The sequence below is a fragment of the Poecilia reticulata genome, chromosome 20 (genome assembly GCF_904066995.2).
Source record: "Poecilia reticulata chromosome 20, P_reticulata-male-v2, whole genome shotgun sequence".
In the NCBI taxonomy this organism is placed as follows: Eukaryota; Metazoa; Chordata; class Actinopteri; order Cyprinodontiformes; family Poeciliidae; genus Poecilia; species Poecilia reticulata.
The window spans coordinates 24,436,497-24,452,314 of NC_088849.1; the positions used below are offsets into that span (position 1 = coordinate 24,436,497).

Here is a 15,818-nt window from a genome sequence, read left to right on the forward strand (position 1 = left end):
GTTCACGAATGGAGTGTTTTGTCTCATTTTACATTGAAAACTTGTCTTTTTCATCGGCTGAGCTCCAGTCCCACTTTTTATTGTATCTGGAACGATCATAAAGAGGATGAATCACTGAGTTCCTTATTCATACCAATACAAGAGCAGAAAATTCTGTTTACTGCTCGCTTGCTGGAATATCTTCAACTTGACAGGTTTATATTTGAAAGGTTACATTAAAATTGCAAATTCATGTGACAGGTGAAATCTTGATTACAGCTTTCTAAGTTTTCTGTTTTGACAGACCTACATCCACCACCTATGTTTAGCCCTTTCTGTTGATTACCTCCTGGTAAATCCAGGTTTACTATCAGTGGCCTGGACGTCAGCCAGCCTCACTGTGACAGATGATGAGTAACCTCAGATCCCCCAGATCTTAATACTGCTGCCTGCCTGGCTTCTTGACCCACTTTTAATGATTATTCAGCCTGAGGCGAAAGGATTACTTTCTGTCTATAGAGTCCTGAAAGCACAAGAGAGGAAAATGATCTATTGTGCAACACGCCAATGTCTAGCTCTTTTGTGAAGTACAGGAAATAATAAAACTGAATCCATTAACTGCTAAATGGGGTTTGGTGAAATTCAAGCTGCTTGGATTGAAACAGAGCTCCATGAAATAGTTTGAGTTTTAGCTTGACAGAGTATTTCAGAGACATCTTAATAAATTTGATGCACTTTCATTTTATTGGAAAAAAGCGAATAATTGCAAATGCTGTAAATGTTTATGACCTAAACAAGACCACAAAAATGTATTATTTTGACTAAACAACATTATTATACAAGTGCAGAAATCGTGTCAGGTGTGAATAATGGTATGAATAACCAACTTTATTTCTCAAATATATCAAACCTACTGTCAAAACTGGTGAGGATTGTGGCACAACTACAGATCCACTAAGATGTGGCTGCCCTCTGAAACCAGCGTTAAAAAGAAAAAAGCCAAGTTGAATATGAAAACTCTGGAGGACCTGAAGTAATCTACAGCTCAGGACGGACAGCGGCTAGTTGTAAGCTCTACTGTTACTATTACATGCAGAAATCCTTAAGAAATCTTATTTAAACTTTGCCTTGAAGCCATTCTGAAAGCCAGCTTAGAGTGGAGAAAAGGTGGTTGAGTTGGGTGGAACCAAAATGTAGAGAATATTTGAACTGTGGTGGGCTGCACAGTGGCGCAGTTGGTAGAGCTGTTGCCTTGCAGCAAGAAGGTTCTGGGTTCGATTCCCGGCCTGGGGTCTTTCTGCATGGAGTTTGCATGTTCTCCCTGTGCATGGTGGGTTTTCTCCGGGTATTCCGGTTTCCTCCCACAGTCCAAAAACATGACTGTTAGGTTAATTGGTCTGTCTAAATTGTCCCTAGGTGTGAGTGTGTGTGTGCATGGTTGTGTGTCCTGTGTGTCTCTGTGTTGCCCTGCGACAGACTGGCGACCTGTCCAGGGTGACCCCGCCTCTCGCCCGGAACGTTAGCTGGAGATGGGCACCAGCAACCCTCCCGACCTCACTGAGGGACAAGGGTGAAAGAAAATGGATGGATGGATGGATTTGAACTGTGTGGTTTTTGGTTGTAACATCAGCAGATGTGAAAAAAGTTCAAGAAATTGCAAACTGGACTTTATTTGAAACATCTGACCATGCATTACTTTTGGGGAACCAGTCATAACATCCCTTTGCAGTTTTCTGCTCTGAGTTTAAATATTATACCTCGAGATCAATCTATCAATCAATCAATCAATCAAGTTTATTTGTGCAGCACGTTCAAGTTCCAAGGCAGTTCAAAGTGTTTTACTTCATAAAATCACAAAAGTACAAAGTCATAAAAACATCACCACAATATTTCAGGATTCTTAGGACCAAGATAGAGTCACAGAATGTTTGTGATAATTCTTCTCACATACCAATAAAAAAAGAATGATTGTATATTTTTTACACCTAAACATCCATTTAGTTATTGCATCCATGTTTTGTTTACCTCAAGGCCTCAATGTTCCTGTATAATCTCTAAATCTATTGCAAACACAAGGTCAGCGGTGACCACAATGTCCTGGCGCCAGTCAAAAACACAATATATAACAAAACAAGTGTGAACATATGGATTCTTGTCCTATGTGGTGGTTTTTTTGTGCAAAAGCCAAGGCTGTAAATTCCCTTGTTAACAGTTGTTGGAAGACATAAAGTAGCACACATTGACCTTATAAGATCCTGCTGCATCTCTGCCCATTTCCTGTCTGGTTACTGCAAATAGAGGCCACTCGTCCCACTAAACCCTTTTTTAAAAAGTCAACACAGGGAGCAAACTCATCTTTTGTTTTAGGATCCTGATGTGTCGCAGGGACGGTTTCCTTTTATTCAGAGATCCAATCGTATATCATATTATGAAGGTTCATGGCTGAGCATCCTGTGTTTTCTGCACCATGAATAAATGTGATAGTGCAAGTGCCTCAGGGTGTTACAGTATAATATGATTGAAGATTTAGATGTAATAGAATCGGAAGGAAAAGGCGATCAAGGATCTGCAAAATTAAAGATGAAAGAGGCTCATTATTACATTCAGTACCATGAAATAAACCTGAAAATTTGGGAGGAAAGAAATATCTGTCTTACAAGCAATAATATTCACAAAATGCGAAGTTTATATTAACAAATGTATTATTGTATTATTCTTTTATGGTAATAAAATAATATAGAAGAAGATACACCCAGTGTCTATTTGATAGTTTTAGTATATAAATGATCCATTAACATTCCGTTAAAACTTGAATGTAAAGTTTGAATTTTGTTTTTATTTTTTTTATATATACCAAAAATCTTCTCCTGAAATACCGTGGGCTTCTCTGCTGCTGTTTTTACTATGTTTTAATTCTACAAAAGATAAGGGGTTTTATTTGCATTGCACATTTCAATAAAGCAAATTAAAGTGATTTGCATGATGAAAACAGGAAACGGCAAACAAGCAAGAAACATTACACTGCAGTGTAAAGGGAAGACACATAACCTTTTACCAGATTTTGTGTTGGTCATATTCTGAGCAGTAACACAGTGTTAATCACTGTATAGTAACTTATTCAATAAATTTGATGATTCAAAAATCAAAGTTTGTGAAAATGTAAACCGCAAAACGTGTAGATGCATGCAAAATGCAAAAAGCCCTGACATTTAACCATCTTATTCTGTGTTCAGTCTGAATGGTAATTAGTCCAAAATGCACCTTTTAACTTAACCTAGACTCTCTAAAGCATGTCCCACTCTGTTCTATTACAGAATCTTTTGGGTCAGTTTTTTGTTTCCTTGTGCGAAGGAAGTATGTGAAACGAGGTTTCAGTCGATCTCAGATACTGTATTTACAAATAAGTTATTTTTTCTTCCTCAACTGTTGTAGTGACTCAGGTTTTCTCTTCCTTTGAATGGGAGTTTATATGGGAGTCAGACTGTAGTGCATGGATATAGGGCTGTTGTAAACGATTATTTTAGTAATCGAGTAATCTATAGATTTTTCTTACGATTAATCGAGTAATCTGATAAAAACAATTATGAAATAAAATATTGGTAAATCTTCCATAACACCAGTGTTACTATTGGATATCAACATCAGTCTATTTTTTCCACATTTGAGCTTCCCTACCAGTTACTTTTTTGTAGACTGGGGGAGCAATACGGGATATTTACGGCTCCTCCATTCAGAAACTCATCTACCAGCCATGTTCCGCCTCCCGTTTGTTCAGACCGGGATGATATAAGTTTATTGTGCGGTCCGTACGTAAAGCTGCTCTTACCCTGTAAGCATCAACCCTCAGCCGCCCGCCGTGTTCAGTCTCTCCGCTCACCTGTAGAAAGCCTTCTCAGCTTCTTCCCGCCGTTCAACCAGCAGCTACGGAGCAGAAATGCTGCCGAACTCCCGGCATCGCGCCGGTCATTTTAAGCATGTTTATTTGTTCCACAAAAACGATGAAAACCCGGAATTATCACCAATCAGTAAAATCTTCTCCGAACTTGAAGATTGGACGTTATGCCGCTAACACGTAGCTTCCGTCAACAACTCAGAGGCGGAAGTCAGAGCTCCGCGCAACGCAAATAATGTTCCGGCTGAAACACGGTGCGCTAAATGATAAAACATAAATTAACGAAGCTTCGAGGCAGGTCAGTTTTCCTCGAGGAATTTTAATAATCGAGGTACTCGAATCACTCGAGGAATCGTTTCAGCCCTACGTGGATACTTGTGGTATCACACAAGCAGAGTTTAAGCTCTAACCTCCTTCATAAGAACCAGAATGGGGGTGCATTGGTCTTGCGATTTTAAAACGACAAATAAATGTTCAGAGGTTCCACATATTATCTTTATCATCTCAAATTGCTTTTTTTTTGCATTAAATTTGCAGGAATTGTCAGAACCGCCTTACCAAAAATGGACAGAGAAGCCAAAGAACACTACACCGTTGTGATTCAAGCCAAAGACATGGCAGGCCAAGTTGGAGGGCTCTCTGGCTCCACCACCATCAACGTCACCCTGACAGACGTCAATGACAACCCACCCAAGTTTCCCCAAAGTAAGTACCGTAATAGTGGAATTATCGACAAAAAAAGCAGATTTCCCTCACATGACTTCCCAAACTTGAAGAAATTGAAGGTTGGATATGTGAAGCTTATGGTTGAGTTGAAGTATTTTCTGCTTTTCCCTTCCTGCTTAAAATCATTTTTCAAAGCCATGCTTGTTGTCAAACCGAGCACGGCACCGCTCTGAAACATCTCCAGCCTTGAGCTGAAAGAAGTTTTCAACAAAAATTACCTGGTGTAGTTTTGTAACCTAAAAAGTATTTTTACAAACCGTGCAATCCTTTCATTGGTGAAAAATGAAAGGATTGCCTTTGAAATACAAAGTTTAAAAATGCATTTAAGCAAGAAACAAGCTTCAGTAATGGGGTCAGAATGACTAGCAGCTTTTTGCTAAAGAACATGAACATAAATTAATAATATCAGTCAGTAATTCTTATTGTCATTTATCAAAATTTTTGAACTCAGAAGTCTAAATTTATTTTGTTTTCTATAATTTGCAAAACCAGATGAATATTGCTCAAACCACTCCGTTTCCGAGGCTGAATTATCTCGATTATAATGAAAAATGTAAGTAACGACAGAGCCTCATCAAGAATAGTGCCCTTCAGCAACGAGCTCCCCATTTATTCTGCAGCAAAGAACCATCAACATTTCCCTGAATAAATATCTGCTTCATTGCAGTGCTATCAACCACAGTTTAACACTTAACGTCAATTGAAGCACTGCAGAGTATTTTTAATGACATTCCCTCAGGAACAAATAGTGACAGAGTCAAACTGCTTAGCCAAGCTTTTAGGTAAACAGTCAGATATTCAACTGTTTGGTGCAGTGGAGATTATTTCTGATTTTTTTCTTTCTCTAAGTGATTACAAATCAATGTTCATTCACAGAAAATTACCAGCTGTATGTCCCAGAATCAGCTCAAGTTGGGAAACCAGTGGGGAAGATCAAAGCCAACGATGAAGACCTGGGTGTTAACGCGGACATTACTTATAGCATCATCAACTCAGAGGGCGCCAACATGTTCTCCATATCCACAGACAGAGACACAAAGGAGGGAATCATCAGCCTGAAAAAGGTAAGCGAGCGAAACTAAGGGAAACGGCTGGTGTCCATGGGAAGGAAATGGTTTGTTTACAGGTATCAAATCAAAGGAAGTTTTTATGGAGATACGGATACCTGAAGGGATCATAAAGTTTTAGCCTTCAGTATCTTGTTTTTTGTTGCTGACTTTAAAGTCATTCCCATCGTGTTAGGACAGGCTGTATGTACAGTTTGAGTTCTTTTTTTTTTGTGTGTGTTTGACATTTAATAAAAATGTACTGTGGCTATTTGTACTTAGATGGTCAAATAAATTTTAAATTGAAATCAGATTTCTGAAATGAAAAGTTGCTTAAATACTCTGCAGTGTAAGATTTTTGACCACAAGAAAGTAGCATTTTTTGTTACTTTTTTTTAAAGATATACTTTTACATTTTGATTAAATTGGCTCATTTTGTACATCGGATCCCCGTTTATTTGTGGTTCAGTATTTGTAGAGTCACCTATTTATGGATTTTTTTGTATTCAGGATATCTAACATTTTCAAATGAAATACCTGGGTCCAATGCTGCTTGACTCCATAGGAGCATTTATTGCTGATTAAGTGGATCTGAGAAAACAAGAATTTAGCTTGTGCAGTAGTGCTAACATGGTTTCCATTGAGTGTATTAATGCTTACTGGGGGATGTTTAGTGTTTGAACTATTAAAATAGCCAGAAGCGTTTTAAGAGGGGCTTTCAAATATTCCCAGATTTCAGCCATTCATCTGTGGCTTTGTCCCTAAGCCACACAACCACCGGCTGATCAGTATTCTGAATCCATCTGTCTGTCCATCAGTTTTCCAAACCAGTTTTGTCATGTTGAAGGAGAAAGTATTTCTCAGAATTTCAGACAATTTTGACTGAGAAATGAATGTTCCCAGCTGGTGCTCTTGGTATATGAGTTTTTTTTTTCCATTTAGTTTTGACCAATAGCACCTTGTTAAGAATCGTCTCCATGGTGAGGTCCTCATATTGTGCTTATCAAATGTTCTTGGATCCGACATGGTTTATAAGACACCTACTGTATTTTCCGGATTATAAGACGCATGCTAAAACATACGATCAACAACAAAAAATAAAGGTAACGGAAACAAAACAGTACGTTTAGTTGAACTTTATTCGACTATGTAACAATACACTCACGTTATTTTTCATTCTTCTTCCACAAATCCATCAAAGTACTCCTCTTCTGTATCTGAATTGAACAGCTGGGCAATTTCACCATCAAACATGCCAGGTTTCCTCTCATCATTGTCAGTCAGTCTCGTTTCCCGGTGGCTGTTCAGCAATGATGCGGCTTTTGCGAAGCTCGGACATCAGTTAAGGCAGAAACATCAGCCCAGGCATCCACCATCCATCCACACATGGTGGCGCAACTCGCCCGGCGCTGCCTCCCCGTCTTAGTAAACGTGTGTTCAGTCTGTCATCCATCGCCCCCACGCCGCTCGCAGCTTCTTTTTGAGCGCCCAGTTTACACCGATGTCCAGCGGTTGGAGTTCTCTGGAGTTCCTCCCGGAATGACGTCAAACTCTGAATTAGTTTGCTTCACTTCCTCTTTCACAGTAGCAGTGAGATGGGCGGCATGGAGTCGCAGATGAACAGGGACGGTGATGCGTGGAAAAACCTATCTGGTTTTTACCGGAGGCGTATGCTGCAGAACTCGGACAACAATTCTCTGATTGGTTTATTGCTGCCGGCGTACATACTTTACGTGTTACATAATGTCCTCTGATTGGTTTATCGCTGCCAGCGTACGTACTGTACACTTTACGTCTCTGTGTCAGGGACAGATTTTGGAGTTCAGTCCACACATAAGGTGCACCGGATTATAAGGCGCACTGCTGATTTTTGAGAAAATTTAAGGCTTTTACTTGCGCCTTATAGTCCGGAAAATACGGTAACAGTTTGTTTGTTCTCTTGCATTCATTTTATACAGAATTCTCATAGCTTTCTTTTGTGCCACAAACAAAGGTTTAGTGCCGTTTTATTTTTCTTGCAGCCCCTGAACTATGAGAAAAAGAAGACCTACACGCTGCACATCGAAGGAGCGAATACACAACAGTCAGATCCACGGTTTTCCCACCTTGGTGCTTTCAAAGACACGGCTACCCTTAAAATCACAGTGGGCGATGTGGACGAAGCCCCCGTCTTTTCTATGGATTATTATATCTTGGATGTTTACGAGAACTCGGCGAGTGGAACTGAAGTGGGAAAGGTTACGGCTCAGGATCCAGACAGCAGAAAGAGTCCTGTAAGGTAGGAGACTCAGTCACGTTAAATCTGAACCTACAGTCTGAGCAAAAAGTTCAGAAAAATTGATTGTTTGTTCCTTTAGATTTGCAAACTGCAAATGCAAAGAAAGCCCAGCCTTGTTAAAGCAGTTTGGTTATTTTGAGGCTCAGCACTTTTTCTGCTGACTTGCAGCAGATAAACAGCATTTGGGTGATTTGATTCTGTCTTAAATCAAAAGTTGTTTCGTATTTGCAGATTGGAGGACATGTGAACCAAACAGATATTTTTTATCTCAAAAATAGTTTTATATAACCAAAGCTCACACTTGCAGGAGGTTTTCAGCAATGGACACATTTTTTAAAACCCCAGAATATGTATACACGTAAATAAACACTCTCAAATACAAACATGGGTACACAATACATATTTATACATCATAACAGTATAAACATTTATAATTTAACATTTTAAGGCTCTTTTAAAGCTCACTAAAAGAAGCACCGAATTTGAGATCATCATTCAGTTTATTCCACTGAAACACATCCAGATTTTACTTGACCTTTTTCTTTAGCATGTTCAGATACTAAACAAACCTCATAAATTATATTTACTCTCTTTTATCTTCATAATTTATGAATACAAAATTATTCATTGAGGCCTTATAGATGAAAGTATAAAGCATTTGAATCATTTACATATTCAATAACTTTAGATTTTAAAATATTACTTTGATTTAAAAGTTTATTAGTTGGTTCCTGATATTCCACTTTATTAATAAGCCTAATAGCTTTTTTTGTAGCTTATCTAAGATGTAAACAGATGTTTTATTCTCTTCAGTCTGACAAGGTGTTCTGCATCAATTGTTCTCCAGATGATGAATTTGGCAAAATTCAGAGAAGTAAATGAGTCGAGAACAAAAGAGGAACTGTCTGTCTTGGAAAAACCTTTCTAGTTTCTGAAAATCATTTTTAACAAACAGAAAATAGGTGTGACACAGTACCTGACAGTTTTATCATCCTTTGATGTTTTCAGTGTCTTTGACTTGTACTTTCTCCTCAAAACTGTGCTACCCAGGGGCGGAGCTATAGGGGGGTTTGGGGGGGGCGGCTGCCCCCCGAACCGGGCCGGATGGGGGCCCGGGTCTGGAGGTGCCAGGGAGGGAGGAATGGTTTCAAGTCGCTTAAATGTCTGATTATAGACGGAAAAAGTGCGCCCTCACCTGTTGAGAAAAGTGTATTTAATGTTAAAGTCAACAGTTTCAGTTTCGTTTCATTCCCCCCTCCCCCTCAACAGTTTCCAGCTGATGCACGTAAGGGGCCCGGTGATTCGTTAGGGGCCCGGTAATTGGCCCGCCCCCCGGCCCGACGCTGACTTGTTCCGCTAGTGGTGCTACCCTTTGAATTTTTTGATAAATTCAAGTTGGTGACATCATCTTGACTTAGCATAGGATCTTCTTTTTGACAGGTTCTAAATTTGTCATTGTTTTTCAGTGAAGCAAAACTTGTAATGTTATAAAAAAAATATTATTTACTGTTATATTCCCTTTTATTTAACTTCCAGGTCATCCTGAGGGTTCGCAGGGAGTTTTGCAGTGTTCCCTGTAAATCATGTTAGTTTTTTGGCTTCACCAGGTATCTGCTTATTTTTCCTGCAAGCTTGAGAAGTAACCTGAGGCAAGACAATTACTCTGCACATTTATATGCACTCTAAACAGATGCTTGTATGCTGGTGGGAAATGGGGGGAGGAAAAAAATAAAAATTCATGCTAGCCTTAGGCAGCCTGCTGAACAGGTGCCTTGTTCCTTGGCATTACACTCCAGCAACTACAGCGCTTGTAATGATTTGAATTTGCTTCATGTTCTTGACAAAACTGATGGAATAGTTGTGAACCTGATACTCCTAAAGAGGTAATGCATTGGTCTTATATCAATAAGAAACAGTCTTCTGTTGCTGCAGCGTGTAATGGGAGATTATGTGGTATATTTGGCAGCGCTGCAGAAGCCAGAGGGTCCATAAAACGCATTTAAGATTTATGAACAGAGAGACACAACCTGTTGGTGGTTGATGTATCGTTGGGTTATTTGCAAGAAAATATACCCACTGTCATTCCATAATGGGTTTCTCTTGATTATTCGATTGGTGCAGCAGAAAATAGCAACGTAAAAGCTTTGCTTCCAGAAGTGTTCGCCATCCTCCCTGCTCCTGGTGTTGCTTCGTAGCGTTTGTGTCAAAGTCAAGCCTGGGGGCCAAATTCTGCCTGCTGTGTAATCCTGATTGACCTTCACATTATTTTTAAGAGTCTAGAAGAGCTAGTTTGCTAACAGACAGCTTAAAATAACTATTGCAAATCTGAGAATGTTCTGCTGGTGCAGAGTAGAGTCTACCAAATATGGTCAAGCAAAAGTTGGAAAGCAGAAGCTTTGTGGACCAGTGGGAAGCCATCTACAGTGGACACCCAGTATTTACAGGAGACGAACCAATAATTAAAATGAATAGCTAATAACACCAAAATGTTGCATTGATAGAGTGGAGACTATATCTTAGCAGAATCTGTCTATACACAACAGTCAGTCAGCAGCATGGAAAATGAACGGCTCTTTCTGGATTGGCTGCTTATCAAATGCCAGCTAGTAGCATGATATTACATATGCTCCATAAAAAGCATATGTCTAGATTTGTCTTCATTTCAGCACATTGAGTTTAGAATGTGGAATCAGAAGGGAGATGTAGGAAACCAGAAGGGTGGAAGACATGCAGCTGAGGTCTTCAGGTCAGGACTTGACCCCGTTTAGTAACCTCTGCATATGTGGCACCTGTTGTACCCAACACAACATACCCCTCCATAATGCAAGATATTTCTAAATAATACACATTAACAAGCACAGGTGTAAAGCTTGTATCTTGTGACAAAATGTTGTAAATATAAACAGCCTGGCAGCCACAGGGGGACTCGGTTGTTGGCCCCAGAACGTCCTGGAGCTCTGTTTGGTGGTCTCTGTGGCACACGCTGTGGGCAGCGAAAGTGTATGACAGGTAGCATGACAGCTAGTGGCACCATCAGCCAAGTCAGGCATGTATCCTTCTGCTTTTTGAGCTGCCGTAACACCAAGAAATCACAACTATGTGAAGCAACAGGTGGAAGCCTGTGTACCAGGCGGTTAACTCCCTCTTCCATTAAACAAGGAGCATTTTATCACGCTGAGTTCAAACTTGTTTGAGGGTGTTTTTGACAGATCATTCCTTCTGTAACTGACAGGCAGCTTGGGACAAATAAAAGGAAAACATCATAGAGGCATAAAGGGAAAAGGCAGGGATCATAAGATCGGCATAGTCTAGTTTAAGACGCTCACAGTATTCAAAAATGTCACAATTTCATGTTTCTTCAGTAGCAAAATGTGCTTATTTTTATTCATAGTTTTGGTTTACTTTGCGTATACAGTAGACGTGTGTTGGGATGATATTTCCACAGCGAATAAAAGTGTCATGGTGAAACCATCATTTTGCTACATACACAGGAGAAAAAAATACAAATGTACCTAATTTAGTGGTCGTTTTTATTTGTGTATTGTGTAAAATGGAACTTAAATAATTTGTATAATGAATCATATTTATGTAAAATCCATCCATCCATTCATTTTCTTGCACCCTTGTCCCTCAGTGGGGTCGGGAGGGTTGCTGGTTCCTCTCCAGCTAATGTACCGGGCGAGAGGCGGGGTCACCCTGGACAGGTCGCCAGTCTGTCGCAGGGCAACACAGAGACACACAACCATGCACACACACACTCACACCTAGGGGCAATTTAGACAGACCAATTAACCTGACAGTCATGTTTTTGGACTGTGGGAGGAAACCGGAGTACCTGGAGAAAACCCACCATGCACAGGGAGAACATGCAAACTCCATGCAGAAAGACCCCGGGAATCGAACCCAGAACCTTCTTGCTGCAAGGCAACAGCTCTACCAACTGCACCACTGTGCAGCCCTATTTATGTAATATGAGTTAGTTTATAAATTGAGTTTGTGGATGTTAAGATTACTCATTCTGTCAAATTAAGTACACAGTCAAAGACTACTCTTATCTATTGGCCTAAAGTGTATTTCCTTGTGAATTAATTAATAGAAATTTAAACAAATGAGGTAATAAAACTAAGCGAAGGTAGTTTTAGGAATAAAAAACTACCTCCTAATACTATTCAGAATATTATCTAAGATGACTACATGTTTCACATTTCTCAAACATTGGCTTGGTTTTCTCTGAAGTTTAAATAACTCCAGTCTAATTGAGTTATAATATCGAACGGTAATTTCAGGGTTCATGAATGGAGAAAGTAAAGAAAGGAAAGTTTCAGAAAGCGCCTGCCTGGGCGTTCATCGAACTAAACCGGAACATCAGAGAAAGATTAGGAATACTGTGGGTCAAACAAGGCTGGTTATTGATTTGGAACCACTTAAATATCTGCTTTGTTGTTCTGCCAACTTAGTTCCTGTCTTGACTGGAAGGAGAGAGGCTTTGGCCTCAGCAGAGGTTCAGCTGAGGTCGCTCCATACGGGACTAGTTACCTGACCTCTCCTGGCTTTTGCTTTGGGTTGCCTCCCTTTGGATTTGGAGCAGCAGTAAATATAACAAAAATGTTCCGTAAGAATGTCACTGAGGAATGTCGGAGACGTGCAGATAAAAGAAAACCACTCTCAGGAACGTCATGTTAAAGTAAGCAAACTGACAAAACAAGGCTGACAAAAACATTTTGTCTGTGTACAGTTTACCAGGCTTGGTTTCAGATTATTTAGTAAAAAGCCCTGCTGTTTGTGTTCAGCTTCTCTCTGCTTCTCACTGAGTCGGGACACTCAGGTCAGCTGCTGCGGATGCTGGAGCTTCCTGGACTTTCTACAAAACTGTTTAATCAGGAAAGGATATGTGACTGTGTTACATTGTGCAACCAGTTATTGAGATGTTTGAACTGAAGAGAGAGCAGAAAGGGTTAAACAAACATCATCAGATAAAGAGATACATGAAAACTTTTGGCTTTGCTGTTAGAGGTTTCTAAAATCTGCTTATTTTGTTGAATAAAACGTCAGGCTGATATTGACCCTTTAACACGTTAATTACTGTTTAAAATTAACTAAATGTGAATCATTTGCAAAAGCTTTTTTAATTTTTTTAATTAGACAAGTAATTGCATGAAAGATCCTTTGTCATCTATTATTTTGAGCAGAACAAATCTGTCACAACATTCATGCAGTTTGAGATTCAGGACATCAGTAATGGAAGCCGACTCAACGTCTGCCTGCCTTTTCGAACATTTTCATCGTGTTGGTTAATTAATGTGACTCCATTCACAGCACATACACGCCTCAGACGGTATAGACTTTCATCAAACATGTGATCTTAGAAGTTAGAAGTGAATTTCTATAAACTTTTAAAATACGGAGATTAATTGGAGAACTCACCAGTCGTTTGTTGCCCGTTTTCAATGTCCTGCTCTGCGAAGCTTTGACCTACCAGCACAAATGTATTTCTCTTTTTTAAAAATAGATAAATAATATTCTAAATGTTATTTTCAATCATTCCTCTTGTGAGCATTAATCTGTTTATGTTATGAACAATTTTACCAGTATTTGTAAACAAAGGCAACATTATATTTGGACTTTTTGGCATATTAAGTAGTGCATTCGGTTAACATTAGTAACTGTGAAGTGGACCTGCCTCTTTCACTTCAGTATTTTTCTATTGACCATAACTACATGGTTTGTGAAAAATTCACCTATTTTTAGATTTTTGCATATTCGCAGTTATTTTAGCCTTTTCTGATTCAACAGCGAAGACGTAAACTCCTCATGTTGTCTGAGATATAGCTGTAATGATACACGACTGTATAAACACAGTTTAACTACATATTGACTGAAATATTCAGAAAATAAGTACCACTTCCATTCTATGTCACCCACTTAAAGCATTTGCCATAATGGGAATCTTCATCAGTGCCGACAGAGTTTCTGCATAGCATCGCATGAAATGAGCAAACGTTTATATCTGGTCACTGCCGAGTCGTTTTGTTCAAAATCTTAGATGTGGTCTATACACATTTTATATTGTGTCTCTGAATTGCAGTGCTAAACCCAAGTAATGTTTTAAAATTCCCAAAAATCTATGGCAATGTGGCTTAGTTATTACGCAAAATCCACATTTTGTACGTTTTTGTTTTTCCATTTGAGTTCCTGCTACTTCTAAAAACAGCCCAAGCGCTTAAAAAAAACCCACCCAGCTGGTTTTTGCCGACAAGTTGATGTTTTCTGGTGTCAATAACAGATTTGCGTCCCAAAATGATGATTACACAAAGCTGGTTTTGGTTTGCAGTTTTCACCACAGAACATTTCTGCTTGGTTGACTCTCACAGCATTTGATATCTACTGTTGTTTCTGTCTCACTTTTTATCTCTGTTGTAGTAAAATTAGCTGCCATTTCTGTCTGTTTTATGGAGTGGGCGGCGGCAGCACAAGCTGTGGCGAGGGAGAAAACTTGCAAGTAAAAAAGCAGCAAACAGAGAAAATAAATAGATTTCTTTTGCAAGAGTTGACTTTGGGAGGACATGTGAAACACTCGGCCCAGCTCTGAATAAAGATAGAATGTTGTTTTATCTTTTCTGTTGTTGTTTTGCCACCCTAACCTTTGACCTCTTAATATTGAAGAGATAAAAAAAAACCTGCAGGACTGACGGCGCCATGTGTTTGTGGGTCAAAAGCTGGATTAGTATTAGGCCTTTAGGACATTTACTTTGTGTCTGTCTTCTCCTGAATCTCCTAACCTGAGCATGTGAGGATGAAATGCATGAATGTGGAAGGTTTAAGTCCATGCACATCTTTTTTTATGCTTTATCTCCCCTTTTCTGTTTTATAAAGATATTTTCTTTCAGAGGAGAAATAAATTCAAACGGTTCTGCTCGCTGTCAGATAAACCTTTGCTGTGTGTATATCTCTTCTCACTCAGACTGCAGACCTCCTTTTGTTTTCTCTCTGTGCCTCGAAGAAACGCGATGACTTGCAGAATCACAGCGTCTCATTGTTTACTATTTAGCTACTTTGTCTGTTTTCAGCATCTGACTTGAAATCCATTAATGTGTAGGACAAGCTATAAAAACGCTCTCAGAGAATGAGGGGGGTAAAAAAACAAAGTCCATAAAATGCAGGGACTGACTGGCTTTTCCTCCTTTATCTCAGTTCTCTCTGCAGAGCAGCCGAGTCCTGATAGGTGGGTTATGAAGTGTGCATATGAACCGACTTTCTGAAAATCATTTTATACGCAAATTCAGCTGCCGGTTTGGTGATTTTTATCAGACGCTGCCTCGTTTGTAAAATCAGTCACTGCTGAGTTTTGCGTCGTCTCTAAGGGAGGCGGGTGCATTTCATTTCCGTTACTATTTCAGGCCTGTTTAAAATCCTGAGAACAAAAACACAGAAAACAAAGTAAGCATGACTTCAGTGAGAAATTAATATTTTATATTAGTATTGGTGGAACCCATTGGACTTGTACACAGTTTCACAGTATAATAATGAAAAACAAAGAGATTTTACAAAGAAAAACAAACTCTTGTCCAGAATTTCACAGCTGTGGAGTTTTATTCAATTTATGAATCTTTTGCACAGATCAACTGCACACTCTTTTTTTTATATATTACATAAAATCTATATAAAATAATTAAGATTTTAGGTAAGAAACGTTTAAGGGGTGTGAATGTTTTCGCAAGGTTCTGTGTTAGAGGTCAGAGAATTGAACTGACGCAGTTATTAAAACCCAAACCTTTCTTGCTTCTTGCTCCAGAAGCTGTTGATATTTGTCTATATAAATATGGCTACTGAAAATGTCCTCACATGTTAATAATGTCTGTTTGTTCCTTAACATGGATGCTTCTTATAAACCAACACT

At 39.2% G+C, this 15,818-nt stretch overlaps 1 protein-coding gene across 2 annotated transcripts in view; it reads left to right on the forward strand.

Annotated features, from left to right (window-relative positions):
- Positions 1–15,818, forward strand: part of LOC103456687 (cadherin-18) — a 125,654-nt gene that overhangs the window by 74,774 nt on the left and 35,062 nt on the right. For both annotated transcript variants that reach the window (XM_008396400.3, XM_017301987.2), the window contains exons 5-7: positions 4,409–4,576; positions 5,474–5,661; positions 7,665–7,921. In XM_008396400.3, the coding sequence (XP_008394622.1) occupies positions 4,409–4,576; positions 5,474–5,661; positions 7,665–7,921 (613 nt within the window). The remainder of the gene's footprint in view (positions 1–4,408; positions 4,577–5,473; positions 5,662–7,664; positions 7,922–15,818) is intronic.